Source organism: Calidris pugnax, unplaced genomic scaffold (assembly GCF_001431845.1).
Source record: "Calidris pugnax isolate Ruff unplaced genomic scaffold, ASM143184v1 scaffold56, whole genome shotgun sequence".
In the NCBI taxonomy this organism is placed as follows: domain Eukaryota; kingdom Metazoa; phylum Chordata; class Aves; order Charadriiformes; family Scolopacidae; genus Calidris; species Calidris pugnax.
Window position 1 is genome coordinate 15,578,610 of NW_015090839.1, and position 21,025 is coordinate 15,599,634.

The window sequence follows — 21,025 nt, forward strand, 5'->3', positions numbered from 1 at the left end:
CTGAAGTTGCAGCAGGGGAGGATTAGATTAGATATTAGGAAGAATTACTTTACTGAGAGAGCAGCCAGGCACTGGAGCAGCCTGCCCAGGGAGGTGGTGGAGTCGCTATCCCTGGAGGTATTTAAGAAACATGTAGATAAGGCACTTCAGGGCATGCTCTAGTGCCCGAGATAGTTGGTTTGTGTGTGTCTGTGGGTGTGTTTGTTTTGGTTTGGTTTTGTGGTTGGACTCGATGATCTCAAAGGTCCCTTCTACCATGAAGATTCTGTGATTCTATGTGTTTGTGGCAGGAGGGAGCCACTTCTCCTTGGTTACTTATCTAAAGCAGTAAAGGTTAGGTGAATGTGGAGGACACAGGCTGGAGAGAGACATGCCCAATGAGGGTAGGGGATGAAGTAGAGGACAACATGACAACCTTTAAGACCACCATCTTCTAGCAACTTGAGCCAGACATCAGGTATTTAACACTTAAAATTTTTACTTGTTTCTAGCACAGACAGTACACAAGTTGGCAGAAACTCCAATTAAAACCATAGACGTTTTAAGCCAATGGTAACAATCGTGCAACAAAAATAAATCACAGAAGACTGTGGATTTCATCAACAGGTTAGAAAACTAGAGTTACTGACATCTGACTTCAGCTGTACTGGCACCTGCTTTAAGAAACTTAAACATTAATAGTTCAGCAGTAAAGAACATTACATGCATCTCCCTCCCTAAGTAACATTTTCCTCTGCTTGCACTAGGAAGGGGAGCAATTAAAGAGGAACCTAATTAGGCAAAAATAGCTATCCTGCAAAATCCACACCTATGGGCAGTCATTCTTACCAAGTGAAGAAACAGGCTGAACGTGCAGTAGAAGGCTTTCCTGACAGTAAAGCACCTGACTCATCTCTCCTTTTCCTCCTATGCTGCAGTCAAGCTCCCAGATTTCTAATCTCCTGAGAGAAATCCACAATCCACTCAATTCAAGACTTACACACCAACTGAGAAGCCACGTAAGTATCATTGAGGCAACACGTCCTGAATTATATTGCAATTGGACATTCTGTATTCTGGGTCCCCTGCTCCAAATACAACAACTGTGCTGGGTTACTCAAAGAGAAGGTCTTCATCCTTCTCTTCTGCTAAGAGATTGGCCGGTTCGTGTTCCCCACCAGCAGCCCTCCGCAGCTCCCGTTCTTTCTCAGATTTTTCTTTCAATACTTTTTTCTTCTCCTGGATCTTCTTTAACCTGTGAAGAGAAATGTGGTTTGTCTGTGAAAGCAATACGATGTTTTCATAAAACCCACTAGCAGCAAAGATGTCATACAACCTGGATAGGGTAAAGCTGCCTGGAAAAGTTCTCCAGGAAATGAAAATCCTTGTAACAAATGGCAAAAGGGTTTCATTGCTAGCTGCTGCCATTGAAAAACTTCCTCTCTGCAGTTTAACCCATTTCTTCATCAAACTATAAATTATATTCTTGATCATAAGCACTGCATTATACTACTTTGCTTGTCTTTAATGAAGTTAATTCTCCTTTAATTCATTTCAGGTTTGACATTTTTGCTTCAGGTAGCCCAAACACTGACTTCTATGGCAGAGGTGTCGTTAAAGCAGAACACCTCAGTGTACTGTATCACATCATTCCCTCTGGAGGAATCATTAAGGACAACTGTGTAATCTTAGTGGTAGGGAATCATCTTGTAACTTTCAGAGAGTAATTGCAGGTGTCCAAGTGCCCAGCGCTGGAGACTCACTGTGCAGTAAGAACCAGGTCATGATTAATAGTGTTTGCTCTTTGGGCTCTTCTGAGGAACAGTCTGTTTGAGAAAGAGAGACCAGTCTAGTCTCATTTTAGATATTTACCTGTAGAATTCCTCTCGTTCTCGTTCATCCAGTTCTGTGATGATATAAGAAAGAGTACGCTCGATCCTGGGAATAATCACTAAAAAAAATATAAATAAGGAAACTGTTGGGCTGCCTGTTATATTAGCCAGGAATTTATCTAATGCAGTACACAGATAACGTCAATCTAGCAATTCTCTTGGCTAGGGGACATTTACACATCTTTCATGGAAGATTATACTATTTCATGACAGACAAGTACATGTAATTATTTTCTTCAGTAAGTCCAGGACTAAACTAGGACTCTGAACATCACAGAATTTCCCATAGCATGTACTTTTGAAAGCTGCAATGGAATCAGTAAGCACTGATCCCTGATTGTTTGTAAGGTCCTTCTTCCCCATAGAAGTGGTTAAAAAAAGATCCTGCAGAAGGTGGGCATGATTTGAATTAAAACTATGTTCTTCCATCACACTCACAGAATGATGATCTCTGTTTGAAAAAAAATCCATAAAGAGAACAAATATTCAAATACAATACCCTCACAGGGGAAGAGATAAAGCTTTAACACCCAACTGGGTAAACTATGTGTCAGAATCACTTTCTGAAAGGAGAAAGCTGTTATCAGCACTACCAGAGTTATTTGGAAGGCTGCAGAGGAAACCTTTTCCACAGTCCAATTTGCAGAGCGATAAGGGGCAGATAAGGCCTGCACATTCTAAGGTACAAGTCCATGAAAAACAGTATTGAAAAGGATAGTTTAGAATCATGTACTGCATACACACAAAGATGATTAAATCTGAGCTATCACCAACTCGGAAAGAAACCTGAAATAATCAAAGCACCCTGGATACTGCAGCAAAAGGAATCACCACAATATTGTACATAGGCAGTAATTAAAGTGCAAGAAACAAATTGACAATCAAGATCATGAAGGACAAGCAATTCAGATTAAAGAAAAATACCAGAGCATTGAGGTTAGAACTGTTCTGTTTCCTGTAACACAAACCTGAACAGGTTACCAAGATTTATCTCTGGAGGCCTACTCTGTGATCCCATCCAAAACCAACAAAAAGTCACCAGCTCCCCACTAGACACCACCATTAGAGTTTTAAAAGCTATTACACTAGCTATCGGAACACCTTAACACATAGAAACATCCTGCCTTTTGTTTCTAGTCAACAGACTTGACCAAGTAAGACAAAGTCACTATAGGAGACTCCAGAATGTGTTTGTGAAATTTTTGTTCTACAGGTTCTCAATACAGCTTCCTCATTGCTTCCTCATGTTTGCATATTCATTTATCTCTGTGTTCTCCAGTGCATTCTACTGGGCTTCTAATTGTTGTTCCTACTTGCAATATGCTTTACTGTAATTCCTTCTGAAGAATTCTTGAACTGGTTAGAAACCCTACTAACAAGAAGGCAGTCAAAAGAGGATCGGTTTCCATGACCCTGCTCCTCATCTTGCGTGGAGACAGAAAAATATTATGCATCCCAAATGGAAAAATACTCACCATGTTCAATTGCATTCACACGTCTGTTTGTTATTTTAATGGCTTCATCCAAAGTAATAAAGGATGTCTGATGGAACAGGATTCAATAATTAATACATAGTAAGATAAATTCAGCATTTCCATCAATTCTATACACAAAGCCAAAGCCTGTAATGCACCATTACAGACTACATTCCTGATAGAAAACAGAATTGTTTCTATTACTGTCCATAGCACGCTGAACACTGCACGTAAGCAGTTACAAATACCAACTCTTCAACTAAACTTTCTTCTTAGCATTAAGGAATAAGGACTTCTTTGAAACAGTAATGTAACTGTTTTATGGCTTGCAACTTTACAGCACTGGGGCTAAAGGAGCATATAGTACAGCTCGAGGTATTGAGCTACAATCACAGAGACTACATTACTTTCATTTCACAACAGTGAGGAACCAATGATCTCCTCCTATTTTTTTTTTCCTCCCACCAACCTGTAAGGAGGCCAGTTCCACAAGCAGCTCCACAGCTTTGGCATAGTTCCTCTTCAGCTTAGCCAGCTGTTCTCCACCTCTGGCCAAGCCAGTCAGCTCATAGCCTGGAAAAAACCACCAAAACATCAAGTAATATTTGTTGCTATTGCTACTATGGTGTTTTCTTACTAGGTAAAGATTAGTACTTTACAAACTAGAGGGATACAGACAACTCAGCAAGTGGCAAGCTAAAGCCTTTTCCCATTAAAAAAATGTCTTTATAGTGGTTTATGTTACCACAGATTATTGTTGTGCATGTCCACGGTAAGAGCCACCAGTCTCAACACCTGGTAATTCAAGACAAGCCGCCGCCTCATCTGAAAAACTCCACTATGGTCCCTAATTATCCCTCCATCTCAAAGGAACAGGGAAAAGCATCAGTAAAAAAAAAAGTAAGTACACCTATGCCTATGATGTAAACTGACTTGTAAGGCAAGACGTGACGTGACAAATATTTTTGTATTAGCATAGAATAGCCTTATGTACACATCAGATAGAAAATGCTTGGTTTGTACTTACTGTCTCCTCCTTCCTGGTAATGCTCAAAAACTGGCAAGGTCACACCTGGCAAAAGCAAACAAGAATGTGTGTGAGAGACATAAAGGGTTATAAATTTATTTATTAAGTACAACTCGCTTTTACCCCATTTACTTCTAATAAATTATGTAAGCTCAGAAGTTTTGTTTCCAAAATCCTCCTATATAGCTTGAAATAATTTGAGTCATGCTGGTTCTGACATCTTATTATGGGACTTCAGTTTTATTGAGATCACAAAGATCTAGCCCTATGAAAAATTCAGGGAAGTATTCCAGTTTATTCAGTGTTCAGATTTATCCTTGTGCTTAAGGAATATTTTAGGCGTTCAATCCTGATTTATCTTTCTTGTTTTCTTCATAGACAATTACTGATGTTTAATTTCCTGAAACTTACTTAATTTTTGATATTTCATTTCCTAATCTATTTTTCAGTAAAGCTCTATGGAAGTTACTATTTGTCTGAAGATCTAGAAATTGGACTGCAGGTTACACACGCTCATTTAATTTTATGAGGTAAATAACTAAATATAGAAGTTATCTGCTGTATGTGAAAAAGACCAGCAGATTACAAATGTTCCTACTGTGTGTTTGGACACATTCCTGCATATTTCAGAGTCTACTCCCACAATCCCCTTAAGTGTTGAAATACTCATAGTCTGGAAAAATCACCTGCTACATTATCTTTTTTAGTTCTGATCTTGACTTGGGCTTTGTTCACATTTTGGATCACAGTGGTACTGTAAGGAAGAAAACATACGTCTTAATCAGGAAAGTTGAAGTGCTTCATTAAGTCATTATACACAAGATGAAGTAGTTACGAAACAACTGTAAAGATTTAGAAATTATCTTCAGCTCAGTTCTCTCTGCAATTTATTGCAGACTTCAAAGCTAATACAGAAGCTTTGACAGAAATAGGTTTCCAGCAATGTTTGGAAATGTAAAAGATGCAGAGCCTGTGGAATGTAAATTTAGACATTTCTTAGACCAAGTATACAAAGCATAGTTAGAAACTATCCAGATATCTGGCAAATTACTTTAAAATATTTTAATAACATTGAGTCTAATCAAGCTGTGAGACTTTTTTCCCAATAAAAGGAAATTTAAGACTTTCATGCAGACCCAGGCCACCTTTCATGTTTGTTTGTATGTATTTGTTCTTTCAGAATACTTACGAGTTTGTTTACCCACTAACTCTATCACGTTAACAAACTCAAGCTTGTACAACAATTCATCTTGAAAAATTCTAAAGTATCTTAAGGTCTTACAAGAGTGGGTCACTACAGCCAACTCTTCCACTGAAGTACAGTTTGCTTACAGGGTGGAATCTGACTACTGTTTATAGCTAAACACTGCGACTGGTTAGGGCAGGAAAGAGCACCCCATCCAAATCAAAGGGCAAAGAGACCTTTCTCCAGCAGCACACAGGTTCCTGCTGTGTCTGATCACTGGTAGTACCACCAGCTGAATCACTAACACTTCGCCAACTTTACTACACAAAATCTACACACACTTGAGTAAGTTACACAAACACCCTAGTTAGAACTGTAATTTACTTAAAACACAGTTATAAAATATCCTACTGGAGGAAAAAGATTTGTTTCCCCTCTGACCTAAGCCCCCACTAGCCCCAGCGAGACGAGAGGTCAATGAGACAGGAGGTAAGAACAGTAAGTTTCTGTATGACTTACTAGGACAAAACCCCACACGTTATATCCAGCCCTCAAATTCACAAGAAAGATCAAAATAATACATGGTCCAATACTCTGCTATATATTCTTGTTTCCCTACATTTTAGATTCAAGGCTGCAAAAAGCAACACCTCAAATCAAGGATTTGTATGTAAAGTAAATTCTGTTGATCTTTCCATTTTGTTTAGCTTCCAATGGAGGATACATTTTCATCATGCCAATTATCTCTCTATCTAAAGGTCTAGATCTCTATCTCTACCTAAAGGTCTCCCACCTTTACCTAATGAAACTCAGTTCATCCTGTCCTACTTTGTCCATCTTTTTTTTTTCCTTTTTTAAAGTGCATTTAAGAATTTTACTTTTTTTGTGAAAGATAAATCAACAATTTGTTGATCACTCTTTCCCAGGGGTAGGACATCCACAAAATCAGCAATCCTCACCTGAAATCTCCTGCTGTAAACTTTGCCTCAGCAAGTGAAAAGGCAGCTTCCCTCATCACCTCACCCATCAGCATCTTAGTCTGTTTAAAGGGAAAAAAAAAGGCAGCAAACACAAGGCACATCATTACTCCTTTTCCAGGATAAATAATGAACAGCACAAATTTAAGAATGAGAAGGTCCCGTATATATAGCTTACTCTCAAACTGCAAATCGTAATTCACAGTGACTGGCAAAACATGAAATATTTCAGCTGTTTCACTGACCCAGAGTAAAACTCATAAAAATGGCAAAACATTTGTCTGTCTTCAGAATCATAAAATTCTACTACATGGGGTTAAATCACAACAATAAAGTGGCTCAGTAGAAAAACACTCTTACTTCATATTGTACTGAATACTGAGACAGCTGAAGTTGTTTTTCAATGTACAGGAGTATGTAGCTTTGTGAGATTGTGCTCTCCTCCTACTCCATTTTTTCCCAATTTTTACACATTTGAAGCTAAAAAAAAACCATACTATTGAGAAGGAAGAGCCTTTACGTATTAGACAGTCTACAGGAAACAAGATGCAGAGTGCCAAGAGCTTGCCTGCAGCATGGCAACAAAACAATACTGATCACCATGGATACTGGAGCAGCTGCAGCCAACACAGTACAACTACAACAACTACAACCCACCCAGGAGGGTAGAACAGAACAAGCTGTATCAGGCTCTACCGAGTATGGTACATTTGTCATCCATGTTGCTAAGGAAGAAGGAGGACTTGGTGTTTTTTAATAAAGGAGACCATGTACCCAGTCATGCAGGAAACATCATAGATCTGCAGTATTCTCCCAAGCCAGGTAAAGCAACAAGAATGGGGCTACAGAACGTGATAAATCCACTCCTGAAGTATTTTGCAGAATCAGAGCAAATTCCCTATTACGTAGAAGAGATGATAGGGAACTTGGGACACAAAGCAGAGCCTAGGACTGCAGGGATAAAGGTGGTGAATATTAACTCTTAAAAAAATTCTATATCCCTGCAGCCAGGAAAACTAATTCTGCTCATCTGTCCTCAGTACGACTTACAAAAACCAGGTTATCCACAAAGTTGTCCTACATTCCAGCCTACCTAGTGAAGTCAGCAGAACAGGAGTGCACAACTGTCAGAAGAGACAGATTTCTAAGAAAGTGAGCCAAACAGAAGAAAATTCTCATTTACTTACCTCAATAATTTTCTTAAGGATCTGCCTGAATCGAAGTGTCAAAGCATCAGATTTTTTCTTCAAGAGATTACGACCTGTTTGGGCTCCTTTCAAACGAGCCTTCATGATGGTCTGAGCCCTGTTAAACAGAAGAATAAACAAAAATGTCCTGCATCATCTGAAGGGATTTGGAAAAATACTTATGCAAAGTTTTCTGACGCTGACATGACTGAAATTATGAAGCAACCAAGAAACATCAATGCAGGATGGACACTTCACGACAGAATTTTATGTTCCCATTTAAAATAAAGGGAATTTATTATATTTATCTCCACCATCAGTGAGAATTATGAGGTGGTTATCTGCAAAGTCAAAGGTCATGGAAAATTGACGAGTCGTTTTTCAGCACTTCCGTAATAGGAAATATGAGTTTTCATTTTTCTGGATGACTTACAAGTACCAGAAATGCACCAGAAATCAAACTACTCCAAATGCCCACTCTCAGTGTGACACTGGTATTGCTTTTAAGCTTTTACTGCTTATCAAAATCAGACAACACAGCAAATTCTTCATGTATTCATAACTGTTGATGCTGTGTTCTGACTTTACAGAGCAACAAGATACAGAAGCCATACACTCTGGTTTCAAGAAAGTCAGAAAGTACCATGGTTCCATGTCTTCATATGCTGCACAGGATATTTACAAGCTATTTAAGACAATCAGAAGTAGCATCAGTGTAAAAGGGATAATCACAAGCTGGCTGTAGCACAGTATATCCTTACTTCCAGTAGCACACTTCCAGGTTTCTCGTATGGAATTAGGAACTGAAGAAGGATCCAAACCTTGCTTTCCTCTCTGCTGTGGAGCATATTTTAATTTGAAGAATCTTTTTGATATAAGATAACTAGAACAGCAGGAGCTGTACTACAAAAACCACAAGCTTTGCTAATATAAGCTACCACTTTGTACGCACAGTCACTACACACAAAGGACAATACTCAACTGAACTCTATGTGAAGAGAAGCCTTATACACTTCCTCTCTGACCTTGGAAAAAATAAGTGTAATTAAGATTCTACCTACACAGTGGAATCCATTACTTTCCACATCTACGAGCATGTGATAAGAGTAGCTCCATTTATGTCTACCAAATACTTATAACTGAAAACCACAAATACTTTTTGAATGTTTATGATAAAAGGGTTAAAGAGTAAAAAAGCAGCTTTACTTTCACAACAAGCAAGTCTCTGTCACCACCTTGAACTAGTTTGCTCTGTTCATCACCTGCCAAAGACTGGCTGACCTTCTCGTTCAAGCAAGATTTCACAGGCTCTGAGAGTCCATTAAACAAAGTCTTGTTTATGTCAAGGAGACTTTACTGTCAAGGAGACTGAGCAGCTTCTGTAATTGATCATACCCAGTACAGAAGAGGCTCATACCAGCAAGCCCTTCATACAGATAAAAAACCCTAGACATTGTGAAATTCTTTTCTGTCAGTTAACAAAATGAAAAAATGTTGCAGATGCAGACCATTTTTATTTTATCATCCCAACTTACATTTCTATCAAAACGTCATCCACACCATTGGTCTATTCCCTCCTTTGAAACAGGGTTTGTAAATATTAAGCCTTTTTACATCACCACCTTCTTGCCACAATGACATATTAGCCCACAAAACCAGATGCTTCTTAAAACTGTCTCAAGTGCCTCCTTGGACATGTAAACTGAATGAAAACAGCAATATCAAGGAGCAGGAGTGAGACCAGATGACAGTATATGCAATAATTTATTTCTGAACTAAGTTTCAAAACAGAACATTTACCATGTAATGTATTAATATTTCCATATAAACGGTTACTTCATCTGTCCTGAGCTCATACATGGGGTAATAATTAGTATTTTACATTTGAGGTTTTCTGTCCTGCAAGGCACGTTTTTATAAAAAGTACAGCTAGGCATCAACCCAATTTTATGCAAGATTTGAAATAGCCTTTCACCTTGAGGGAAAGTCTTTCTGTCCTGGAGAGCTCTGAAGAGAAACTGAATAGCATTATTAAAACAGCAATTTTATTAGCAGATCAGCTTCCCTTGTTTGAGTTCACTCCAATGCTGGCAGCTTCCTAAGCCTTGTCAGGAGACATCTGATTTCATGACAAATAGTTTGCTGTCAGCATCTGGAAAATGACTCGACTGTCCACTGTACTTTATGCATTTTACTTCCTTTTTTTTTTTTTTTAACACTTTATGGCCAGCCTCTTGTATAGCAGCATTGTGAAGAAATTCCTCCTGATATCCAGTCTAAACCTCCCCTGGTGCAACTTTAGGTCGTTTCCTTTTGTCCTATTGCTTGTTACCTGGGAGAAGAGACCAACCTCCCCTGGCTACCCCCTGCAGGGAGCTGCAGAGAGCGATAAGGCCTCCCCTCAGCCTCCTTCTCCCCAGGTTAACACCCCCAGCTCCCTCAGTCTTTCCTCTCAAGACTTGTTCACCAGACCCCTCACCAGCTTTGTTGCCCTTCTCTGGACCCGCTCCAGCACCTCAGTGTCCTTCTTGCAGTGAGGGGCCCAGAACAGGACACAGCACTCGAGGTGTGGCCTCACCAGTGCCCGGTGCAGGGGGACGATCCCTTCCCTAGCCCTGCTGGCCACACTGACACAGGCCGGGATGCCGGTGGCCTCCTTGCCCCCCCGGGCACACCGCCGGCCCACATCCAGCCGGCTGCCCACCAGCACCCCCGGCTCCTTTTCCGCCGGGCTCCTCTCCGGCCGCTCCGCCCCAGGCCTGTAGCGCTGCATGCAGGGAGCTGCAGAGAGCGATAAGGCCTCCCCTCAGCCTCCTTCTCCCCAGGTTAACACCCCCAGCTCCCTCAGTCTTTCCTCTCAAGACTTGTTCACCAGACCCCTCACCAGCTTTGTTGCCCTTCTCTGGACCCGCTCCAGCACCTCAGTGTCCTTCTTGCAGTGAGGGGCCCAGAACAGGACACAGCACTCGAGGTGTGGCCTCACCAGTGCCCGGTGCAGGGGGACGATCCCTTCCCTAGCCCTGCTGGCCACACTGACACAGGCCGGGATGCCGGTGGCCTCCTTGCCCCCCCGGGCACACCGCCGGCCCACATCCAGCCGGCTGCCCACCAGCACCCCCGGCTCCTTTTCCGCCGGGCTCCTCTCCGGCCGCTCCGCCCCAGGCCTGTAGCGCTGCAGAGGGAACACGCCAGAGCCCAGCTGGGACGAGGAGCCCGGAATGCTCCGCCTCGGCCCCGGGCCCCGAGCCCCCGCCGCCCCCTCCTCGCCGCTAACCCGCCCCCGCTCTCGGGGCTCCGTCCCGGCCGGGCCCGGCGGACACTCACATCCGCGAGGGGAAGATCTCGATGCGGTCCTTGCCCGACATGGTGGCGGTGGCGGCGCGGCGGGCGCCGCTCCAGCTGTCGCCGCTGTCACCGCCGCCCCCGGCCTCACGTGACGCGGCCCCGCCCCCGCGGCAGGCGGAGGGAGCACCCGGATGCCGCCGCAGCCGCCCCGCGCCCAGCCCCTTGCTGTCACGTGTCTCCCGGCGACGGAGAGGAAGCAACGTCACTGGCTGCCGGGTCTGTTTGTGACACCCGGAGGTCTCTGACTCTGTCCCCCACCGCGTGGCTCTCACCGCCCCGTCCGGGTGGGGGCGCTCTAGCGAAAGGGCGGCCTTCTGTCTGGCCCGTGAGACTCTATGGTGCTGGCGGGGCGCGGGGCTGGCCTATGGCGTGCGGCGGCGCGAGCGCGGGGCGGGCTGGCGCATGCGCAGTGAGAGCCGGGGCCAGGCGCACGCTGAGGCAGGAGCGGGACCAGCGCGAGACTCCGGGACCCTCTCGGCCGTTGCCAGGTACGGGGTCCCGCCGGCACTCGAGCTACGCCCCGGGGCCTGGCACCGGCCCCGCCGCCGCTCCTCCTGGCTGGGACCCCTGCGGGCCCGCCGTGTCGGGAGGGGACGCGGCGCGGCGGTAGGGCCGGGCCCGGTCGCTTGGGCCCGGGCGGGGAGGAGGGGGGGCGGTGAGTGGAAGGGACCGGCCGGCTCCGCGGCTGCGAGCTTCCCCCGGCCGCACTCCCCGTGAGGCCAGCCCGCCTCCCGCCCGCGCTGAGGCAGAGAGGGGGCCTTCCCGGCCCCCTGGGGACCGTTCCTCTTCTCCGGGATGCGGCTCTCGTCGGGCGTTGCGTGTGTCGGCCGCGCTCCAGCCGCCGGAGGGCTCGCTGGTCAGAAGTGGCTCCATTTTCGCCGGTTTCCGGAGGGACTTGTGCGCCAGGTTCGGCGGAGGCGTTTCTAGCACCGTTCTAGGAAGGGTGGTTCCCAGCGCGGGCGCCGTGGGCAGCCTGTGGCTCCCGAGAGGCTTCCCTGGACAGGAGGCCGAAATAAAAAGCTCGTGTCTGTGGAGAGAGGAGTGGGACGCTGTGTGCGCAGAGTAGTGTTTGTCCATTCTCACTTGCTGCGGTTGGGGTGTGTTGTTTTGCAATATGTCTTTATTCTGTGTCACATAAGTAGGTGTAGGATTGAGCTAAAATGCATTCAGTGGACTAGAAAAGCAAAGTGTAAAGTTTTTCTTACTAATCTTGTAGTTCTTTGCTCAGCTTCAAATTATATGAAGTGATATGAAACCTTTAGAGGAGTGTTTTTGTAATACTTGTCTGTATTTCCCCTTTCTGAAAGTTAAGAATGGAAATAAGGGTGGACATAGTCTTCTGAATTGTATGGCCATGTGTATGTAGCGCTTGGCATTACCACCTTACTCTCTTTTTAAATTCTCATATAGCTGGAAGGCATTAGCACTGCTGTAAAGATCAGGGGTAAAACTTCAGAATGGTGAATAGAACAAACCTTCTGATGGAGTGATGCATTTGACTCAGTGTCTTAGGGCTCCTACTTCTATAGGAAACTTTCTGTATGAAACTTCTAGGTATAGACAAAAGAAGTTGTACTGACCTGGTTAGCAGTGATGAGTATGTGGATTCATCATCAGGAAAATGAAGGAGTTATGGTTGAATGAAGCATTAATTTTGTGCTTTTTTTTTTTGAATGTTTAAGGAAATAATCCTCTCTTGGTTTTCAGGGTTTTTGTTCCTCCTGACTGACTAGCAATATGTTGGGGGGGTGTTTTTTTCTTTTTTTAGCGCTTTGTTCATGTCAGGCTAGTTCTAATTTCTGATTATTACCTTCGCTTTCTTTGCCAGAGAGGCTTTCGTGGCCTCTGGAGCAGGTCTTACAGGATTATTCCAAATGTTTTGTGCTGAGTTTAGTAAGAAACCTCCTGGAGCGTAGAATCTCTTCCTTCTCAGTACCACAGAAGCTTCGTTCGACCTCCTACTTTCTCAGATTCTCTTTTACTATGTGTATACAAATACCTTTGTGAGCACTGCAGGTTTCTTCTCTCCCATGTGCTCCTGTTAAAATCTGATGTAAAATTTTACACACACTCTTGAATTTAGATGAACGCAAGGTGTGCGGTGCCCCCTTTTCACCACTTGAAACCTCTTCTCTCTAGCTATGGATAGGTAATATGACAATTTAAGTGGATAATATAGTCTGGGTAGCAAGCTTTTTCTACTTCAAAATGAAAAATTTGCATCTTAGCAAACAGTTGCGGCGATACTAAAATATTAGCTAATGTATTGTTTAATTTCTATTAAAACCTAAGTATGAACTGCATAAGCCTTGTCCTAATTTGCAGGTTTTTGTACCGGTGTTCCTCTCTATCCTCACTAGTCCATACTGGATTTTTACTGTGTTTGTGGAAGTCAATGATGTACTGTGCAGTAAAATCTTTGTTTCTTTCTGCTCAAATGCCAGAATGCCGGGACTAAGCTGTAGATTCTACCAGCATAAATTTCCAGAGGTGGAAGATGTGGTGATGGTCAACGTTCGGTCCATTGCCGAAATGGGAGCCTATGTCAGCCTGCTGGAGTACAACAACATTGAAGGCATGATCCTTCTCAGTGAGCTGTCCAGAAGGCGTATTCGTTCCATAAACAAACTCATCCGTATCGGGAGGAATGAATGCGTGGTGGTCATAAGAGTCGACAAAGAGAAAGGTATCTGGGGATACTGCGGGCTATGTCAAGACTGAATTCATAGAGAAGTGCTGATAAACTATGTGACTTGCATATTCCTTGATTTTGCCAGGGGTTCTTTTTTTAAGACGCTTAAGCAAAATAGACCATCATTGTGCCATCTGATATTTGTGACCATTCTTCCTCTGTGTCTTTTGGGTATTGGGTTAATGAAGGTCAATCACATCGGTAAAGACTTACTTAAGGGTGTCCTCATCAGCTCAATGTTTGAGCAACAAACTGTAGTGAAGTGGAACTGTATACAGCAGCATAAAAATGGACCACTGATTGTTGAAATATTTCTTCCAGGTTTGCAGAGAAAACATTAAGGTAGTACTTTTAAAGAATGCCATACAAAAGATTTACTATTGCAAGTATTTACAGTTGAAAGAATAATTTAATACCATAATTTGGATCAGGATTGGATAAAATTCATTAAGGTTTCGTTATGTTACTCTCTGTAGCAACCGAGAGATATTGTAGGCAAGATACTCTGGTTCTTTATGCACCAGTTAGACTTTTGAAGCAGTTAAATGTAGTTTGCACAATGCCTGACACTTTCAAAATGGTTTTCCCCAATAGGTTATATTGACTTGTCAAAAAGAAGAGTTTCTCCAGAGGAGGCGATCAAATGTGAAGACAAATTCACAAAATCGAAGACTGTAAGTTCCTTTCCTGTATTCAGGCACTGTGCATTGCCAGCTTCTTTCCTGAGCAACCAAAATGCGTAGACATAAGATGATATGAAAATAAAGTATTGTTCTAATTTATTAAGCATACTCTAATTATCATTTACCTGTGCAAATATATATAACCAGTTCAACTGTTCGTGAGTGCTCTGGTAAGCTGATTCTTCATTAATCAACAGATCAAGTAAGATGTCAGTTGAAAATTTGTGATGTAAAGGGGTACATTTAAATGCTCAGAAATCCAAAAGGATATGCTGGTTTAGCACAAATTTTACTGAAATGGCATGCAGGTAGTTAAAGGCATTGACTCCCACCCTTACAGCTGTGTGGTCTTACGCTTCTGAGCAGGCGGCTTACCATTAAATACTACTTTTGACTCTAAATTTTTCTTTGGTTTTGGTATTTGTTTTGGGTTTTTTGAACACCTCTTTTGTGTTCAAGGTTTACAGCATCCTTCGCCACGTTGCTGAAGTCTTGGAGTACACTAAGGATGAGCAGCTTGAGAGTCTGTTCCAGAGAACTGCCTGGGTGTTTGATGACAAGTACAAAAGACCGGGATATGGTGCTTATGATGCATTCAAGCATGCAGTCTCGTAAGGACATCTTTTCTACTTCTAGGGGTTTATTTCATAATTACAGAGGAGTATTTCCTGGAATAGATCCATCATAATGCTCTTTTTGAGGTCTGTTTTAGATTTTTTTTTAGAGTTGTAGAATGTGCTGTCAACTAAACTTAGTAAATTTTGACATCGGTCTTCCAGTTGCTTATTGTAGGTTTCTTGTCTGATTGCTTTCTTCAAGTTCGCAAATGCTCAATTTATCTGTCTTTTAATCTGCCTCTCTGTGTATGTAAGGCTTTTAAAAGCAGTAATTTAATTTGATGTGGAGAGATGCTGAGGCATTGCTGAATACTATGTTTTAAGTGTAAAAGAAACGTGTGATTACAAATACTGGAGACATTTCTATTGCTACAGGTGAGCCAGTGACATTTCTAACAGAAGCAGCAGCACTGATCTTGGTTTGTCTGTCAGAATTTGCCTGTTCTTAGTCCCAAGCAGATGTTATTAAAAGTAACCACCTCTGTGGCTGAAGATATTTCTGCTCACAGCTGACCGTCAGAGTTTTTATTCTTTAAATGCAGCATACTTGTTACTTCTCTATACTTCCAAACTTAAAGAATGGAATTGGGATCATGAACTCAGAAATGGAATTATGAACAGAAAGAGATGGAAATTATGATGCTAAGGGAATATCCAATGAGATAGGTTTGCATTAATTTTTTATGAAGTCTGGTATTTTAATTTTCTTTCAGAACTAGCCTGTATGGTTTCCCTCTAAAGAGTCTATCATGAAATTGGCAATCCAAAAATAGATTTCTCAATAAACATTTCCAATTTTGCTCTTTTATGGCACATAAACTTATGGGTGGTTAACTGGAGTTGAACACTAGGTGGCAGTAATAAAATTTTAGAAATTACGTGTTACTGAGGATTAGGGTTTAGGGCTTTCACACAGCAGGATACCGGTGGCAAAATTTTAAACTATGTTTACCCCCGATCAGTAAAAATTGCACATCCAGGACCTATATGTTGAACACCTACCAAATGCTCATAAAATCAACCCAAAGATTTAACAGAATACATTGTAAATGAAGAAGCAGAATTTGCATGTCCAATAAATCACTTCTGCCATATGGGTTCATGTTTTTGATATGTAAAAAAATCTTTCATATTTCTGAATCGCGTTAGCTTATGTTTGGCCCTTCTACTGTCTATACTCAGTATATAAAATGAAAGATGACATTTTTTTATCAGTAGAGACCAGTCTCCAGTATTGCCTCTGGGTTTTGGGCCATATTAGTTCATGTTTGTCTGCTAGTAGTATTGTAGGTGATCTGATATTGCTTTTCAGAGAACTGAAACTCCTGTCTCTGAAGAACAGGAACAATTTTTGTGAGGAGCTTTTCGGTTATGATGTCTGTTTCAGATACATTTTGGATAAAATTGTTAATTTAACAGCAATAAAGAGAATTGACAGCACTTCTTCAAACAAAAGCTGCTAATTTATATGGATAAACATCAGAGGAGTTTGCCTCTGTCATCTCTGGATTTTAAACTATTAGCTTGTGATCTAAAAATCCTTTACTGTTTCTTTAGCCAAGAATGTAGCCAGCAGAGAAGTGTCTGTCTGTGATCCAGTCACCGTTCAAAAGCAGTACATAATAACATAGAATGAGTCTAGGTTACTGTGCAGAATGACAAAAATCTTGCATTTGAATGAAACATTAAAATAATTCAAAAACCTTAGATTCATCATGGATTCTCTTTCATGCAGTGTGGGTTTATCTTCACATTGGAAGGAACATAAATACCAAACAGCTAGATATTTCTCACTGTGTGTATCATGTACAAATGGAGCTGGACAGAAGTCTTTACTTTTCTTTAAAACAACAACAAAAAGTTAAAAATTCAGACCTTTCCTTCCAGGAATGGCTTGAGTAAACTACTTTTCTGCTTTATTATTAAATGCTTCCAATAGAAAATACTTTGGAAATAGCTGTATTTATTTTCTTCCAGTATTTCAATGGACTGTTAAGAAATTTCCCTGTTTTCATTGCCTGCAATTATGCATAATAATATTGAAGTAGTACCAGAAGTTAATGTTGTGCCATACTCTGCTTCAGCATAACTTCTGTATCGTTGCTTTCCTTGGCTCAGAGACCCTGCGATCCTGGACAGCCTAGATCTGACAGAGGAAGAGAGGCGGGTATTGATTGACAATATTAACAGACGTCTGACACCCCAAGCAGTCAAAATCCGAGCTGGTGAGTTCGAGTTCTTTCCAGGTGTTCACTGAACACTTCTTGACGCTGTAAGTCAAGGTAGTGTATCTTGTTACAAACTATAAACTCAGTTAAAACTAGTGTTGGTGGTGCTGATACTTGAGTGGAACCATTCTTCCAGAATTCAGACACCTTAACCAAAGGCTACTTGCAGAATGTGGGCTCTGTCTCAAAGTCCAAGGTGGTTTGGCTTTTTTTCCCCCCCCCCAAAGTGCAGGTTCCTTGGGACGCTAAGTACTTGTGCTGATACATAATGCAGTCTGCCATGTTGCACTAGTACACAATGAATTTAAATATTTTAAAGTTACTACTGCATCCACAGTATTCTTTTTCATTACTCAAAGTGTTAAGTTTCTTGGTTCCTTAGCAGGATGATTGATCTCTGCCAGCACAGTTTGGCCATATGTCTTAGCCGCTTGTCCATGAACATGTGAAAATAGTTTGGACTTTTTCCTCTGAGTGTATTTCTAACTGGTTGATTGATTGCAAGCCATTCAGCAAGACACATTAGCTCAAGCCTAGCATGTCTCTAATGTGTTCACAAAATGCATGAGCTTGTTTGTCTCTTATTAGCTCAGGGCAGGCAGAAAAAGCTCATGACCGCACTACTTAAGAAGGCATACTTTAAAACTGTCAATTGTACAGCTAACTGAGCAGCCTAAAAGCATGCTTGCCATTAAACAAATAGTCAGGGGAGCAGAGTCACATTTTTTTAACTAGACTGAGAAATTGCCTCAGTTCTGCAAGGGTATATTGAGGAGCATTAGCACTTGCTGATTACTGTGGAGAGAAGCAAAGATAAGCCATATCCAGAAAACAGTGAAGTCAACAAGAGAGTGCAAAAAGTAAGGTAATGAAAAATTCCTTTACCTATTGCTTTAGATCACTGTGAGTTAACATAGACTTTGAAAATGTAAGTGGGATTTGTTTGCCCTGAAGAATGAAATTGCTAATATAAATAGTGCTTCATTAGTTTTGAAACTAAAGTTTCGTGACAAGCATGTTCTCTTACTTCCTTCATCTTGCCTATTTTGTTGTGATCGTCTAAGTTGTTTTTAATTTTGTCTTCAAAGCAAGCGTGGAAATTTTCTGTTGGCTTGTAGTGTCATCCTGAAGCTGCCTGGGATGCTCTTCTGTGAATTAGTTTGTGATAGCTGAGAATTAGCAGGTTGTTATTAGCCACCTGGGAGTGAGACTAATTTCTCTGCATAGCTTAGTCTTGCACCATTGCTACATAGGTAAAGAAACCTTTGTCTTTAGACTAATCAGGGCATTACAGATGTGACCAGCACTAGTCTATGCTTTATTTTCCAGATGTCTACAAACCCCTATAACTAACTATTGCTTTAACTATATGTTAATATAATGTACCTTAAAATAAATAAAAATCATTCCAGTGCTCCCAGGTGATGCCTGTGTTGTAATTGTTGACAGAATTCCATGAATTGGTGGATGTGCTGGTATTCAAGTTTTATTTTTCCTGATAGATCGTTCGTTTTCTCTGATATTTATTGCTTTTAAATGTTCATCTCTCAATGTGAAATACATAACTATTCCCGTTGAGTTTATTGGGTGAGAGGTGCCTGAATGTAGGTATATAATTTCATATCTTGGCTTTTCAAAACACAATGTAAAATGTTGTACATCTGAAGAATTTATGAAGACTTTTACCTCAACTTACAAGTCAAGAAAGTGAAATACCTTCCTCAGCTTTAGGAGATATTGAGGTGCTCATTGTGGATAAATATCAGATGCTAAAAGGTTTTATTAAAGCTGAAGTTAAAAAAGCTTTAAAGATTGCACCTTTTGGTAACTTGGAAGTTTTATTATTTGTATTCCTCTGTCCTAGATATTGAGGTTGCCTGTTATGGTTATGAAGGCATAGATGCAGTAAAAGAAGCTTTGAGGGCAGGCTTGAACTGTTCCACGGAGAACATGCCCATTAAAGTAAGTGTCTTAGCAATTAAGTCAAAATCAATGTTTTCTGATGCCCTCAGGTACCAGTATTGTGCCATTGCAGTTATCACAGTCACACAGCTGAGGCTGGGAAGCCACGTACTTGCTTTCTGATTGTTCTCTAGCAGGTGCATAACACACTTCAGCTGTGTGCTGTGACTGCGCTGTGGCTTCTCAAGCTCAGGAAGCTGTATTTATTCTGTTCATATTAAAGTTTAGTGTTGGCACATTACATACCTAGTGCTCCTTTATGTAGTCTTAGGTAGGGAGCAACAAATTTCGTTGTCAGTGTCGTGGTTTGGGCTTACCTAAGAAAAGGAATGTTTGGTCCACAAATGTTTGAGTGTTGGTAGGATGGCCAATGTACCCAGGCCTAGTTTTACTCCCCAACAATTTTAGGATATTGCATGCATTACTGAGTAAGTGTTCTCAAAAAACGTGAACTATTGCTTTCCTTTGAAAATGGTTTCTTATAACAAAAGGAAAATTTATTTAGTCAGCAATCTTAAAAAAAAAAAAGCCACAACAAAACTCAACATGCTGGTTGTTACAGTCTTTTAGCGGTTTGAAAAATTATGTGATAGGCTGTTTACTGATCTGCAAATTGGGTATTCTCTCCACTTCAAAATATTTGTCTAAATAAACATAATGTGCAGAAATAACTGATGTTGGTGTTGGAAATTGGACAGGCTGTGCACTTTGTCTGCTATTTCTGTCTAAATTTTTATACTTCTAGAAAGGGCTGTTCTAATCAAAAAATGTTTCTTCTTCTGTGAATTGTATATTTAGGACATTGTTGCTCACTTTGCCTTTCAGATTTTTCTTTCTTTGTTACTGAGTTTGCTTTTTTTTTTTCTTTTTTCCCCCTGTAATCCCTACAATGACAGATTAATCTGATAGCCCCTCCTCGTTATGTGATGACTACAACAACACTGGAGAGAACTGAAGGACTGTCTGTTCTAAATCAAGCCATGGCTGTAATTAAAGAAAAAATTGAGGAGAAGAGAGGTGTCTTTAATGTGCAGATGGAGGTAAGAACACATTACATTCTAAAATAATTTTCCAGGGGTTTATTGTGTGACTTCAGGGTGTATTTTATCTCTTGCTCTATATGTAGGCTCAGAGCCTACAAATATATATGGTCTTTCTTAATGACAGCTTACCATGTGTTCTGTTTTGGTTTTTTTTCAGCCTAAGGTGGTTACTGACACAGATGAGACTGAGCTTGCAAGGCAGTTGGAAAGACTGGAGAGGGAAAATGCTGAAGTGGATGGGGACGATGATGCTGAGGAAATGGAAGCCAAAACTGAAGATTAAATACTCCAGGATATTTAGAAGAAGCAGACCATATGAAAAAATTAAAGACCCCATTGCAAACACTCTGGACGAAATGTTTCCAGTATTGAAAACTTCAAATGCAAATACTTGAAGTGTTTTACCATTTTGAAAAGACCAATATGTGAAAAGCTCTTCTTAAATAACATTTGATGCAACAACTTACACAAATTGAATCTTCTTTGAAGCAAAGATGCCTAGTCAAATTGAAGGCATAGATCTGGCCAGAGGGAGGTGGCAGCCCTGTGCTTAGTATTTTCATACATAACAATTCCTAATTGGTGATTGCAGCTCAGTGCATCTGTTAATGATATTTCTGGGAGCACTAAAACCAAGCGAGCTGAACAGTTCTATACAGAATGTATTTGAGCAAATATTCAATAAATTTCTGGGCTATATAACTCCAAGATACTTTTTTTTTTTTTCCCCCC

The 21,025-nt window shown here is 41.3% G+C and overlaps 2 protein-coding genes across 2 annotated transcripts; one reads left to right on the forward strand and one right to left on the reverse strand.

Annotated features, from left to right (window-relative positions):
• Positions 1–458: 458 nt before the first annotated feature.
• Positions 459–11,154, reverse strand: ATP6V1D (ATPase, H+ transporting, lysosomal 34kDa, V1 subunit D). The gene is made up of 9 exons (XM_014941744.1): positions 11,048–11,154; positions 7,724–7,841; positions 6,519–6,598; positions 5,060–5,127; positions 4,374–4,418; positions 3,816–3,919; positions 3,347–3,413; positions 1,852–1,930; positions 459–1,234 (listed from the first exon to the last, which is right to left on the reverse strand). The coding sequence occupies exons 1-9, from the start codon at positions 11,086–11,088 to the stop codon at positions 1,093–1,095; spliced, it is 744 nt and encodes a 247-aa protein (XP_014797230.1). The 5' UTR covers positions 11,089–11,154; the 3' UTR covers positions 459–1,092.
• A 244-nt stretch (positions 11,155–11,398) lies between these two features.
• EIF2S1 (eukaryotic translation initiation factor 2 subunit alpha) lies at positions 11,399–21,001 on the forward strand. Its single transcript, XM_014941743.1, has 8 exons — positions 11,399–11,556; positions 13,513–13,754; positions 14,355–14,434; positions 14,903–15,054; positions 17,179–17,285; positions 19,153–19,250; positions 20,147–20,290; positions 20,451–21,001. Exons 1-8 carry the CDS (start codon positions 11,471–11,473, stop codon positions 20,574–20,576), a joined length of 1,035 nt encoding a protein of 344 aa, XP_014797229.1. The 5' UTR covers positions 11,399–11,470; the 3' UTR covers positions 20,577–21,001.
• The last annotated feature ends 24 nt before the right edge of the window (positions 21,002–21,025 follow it).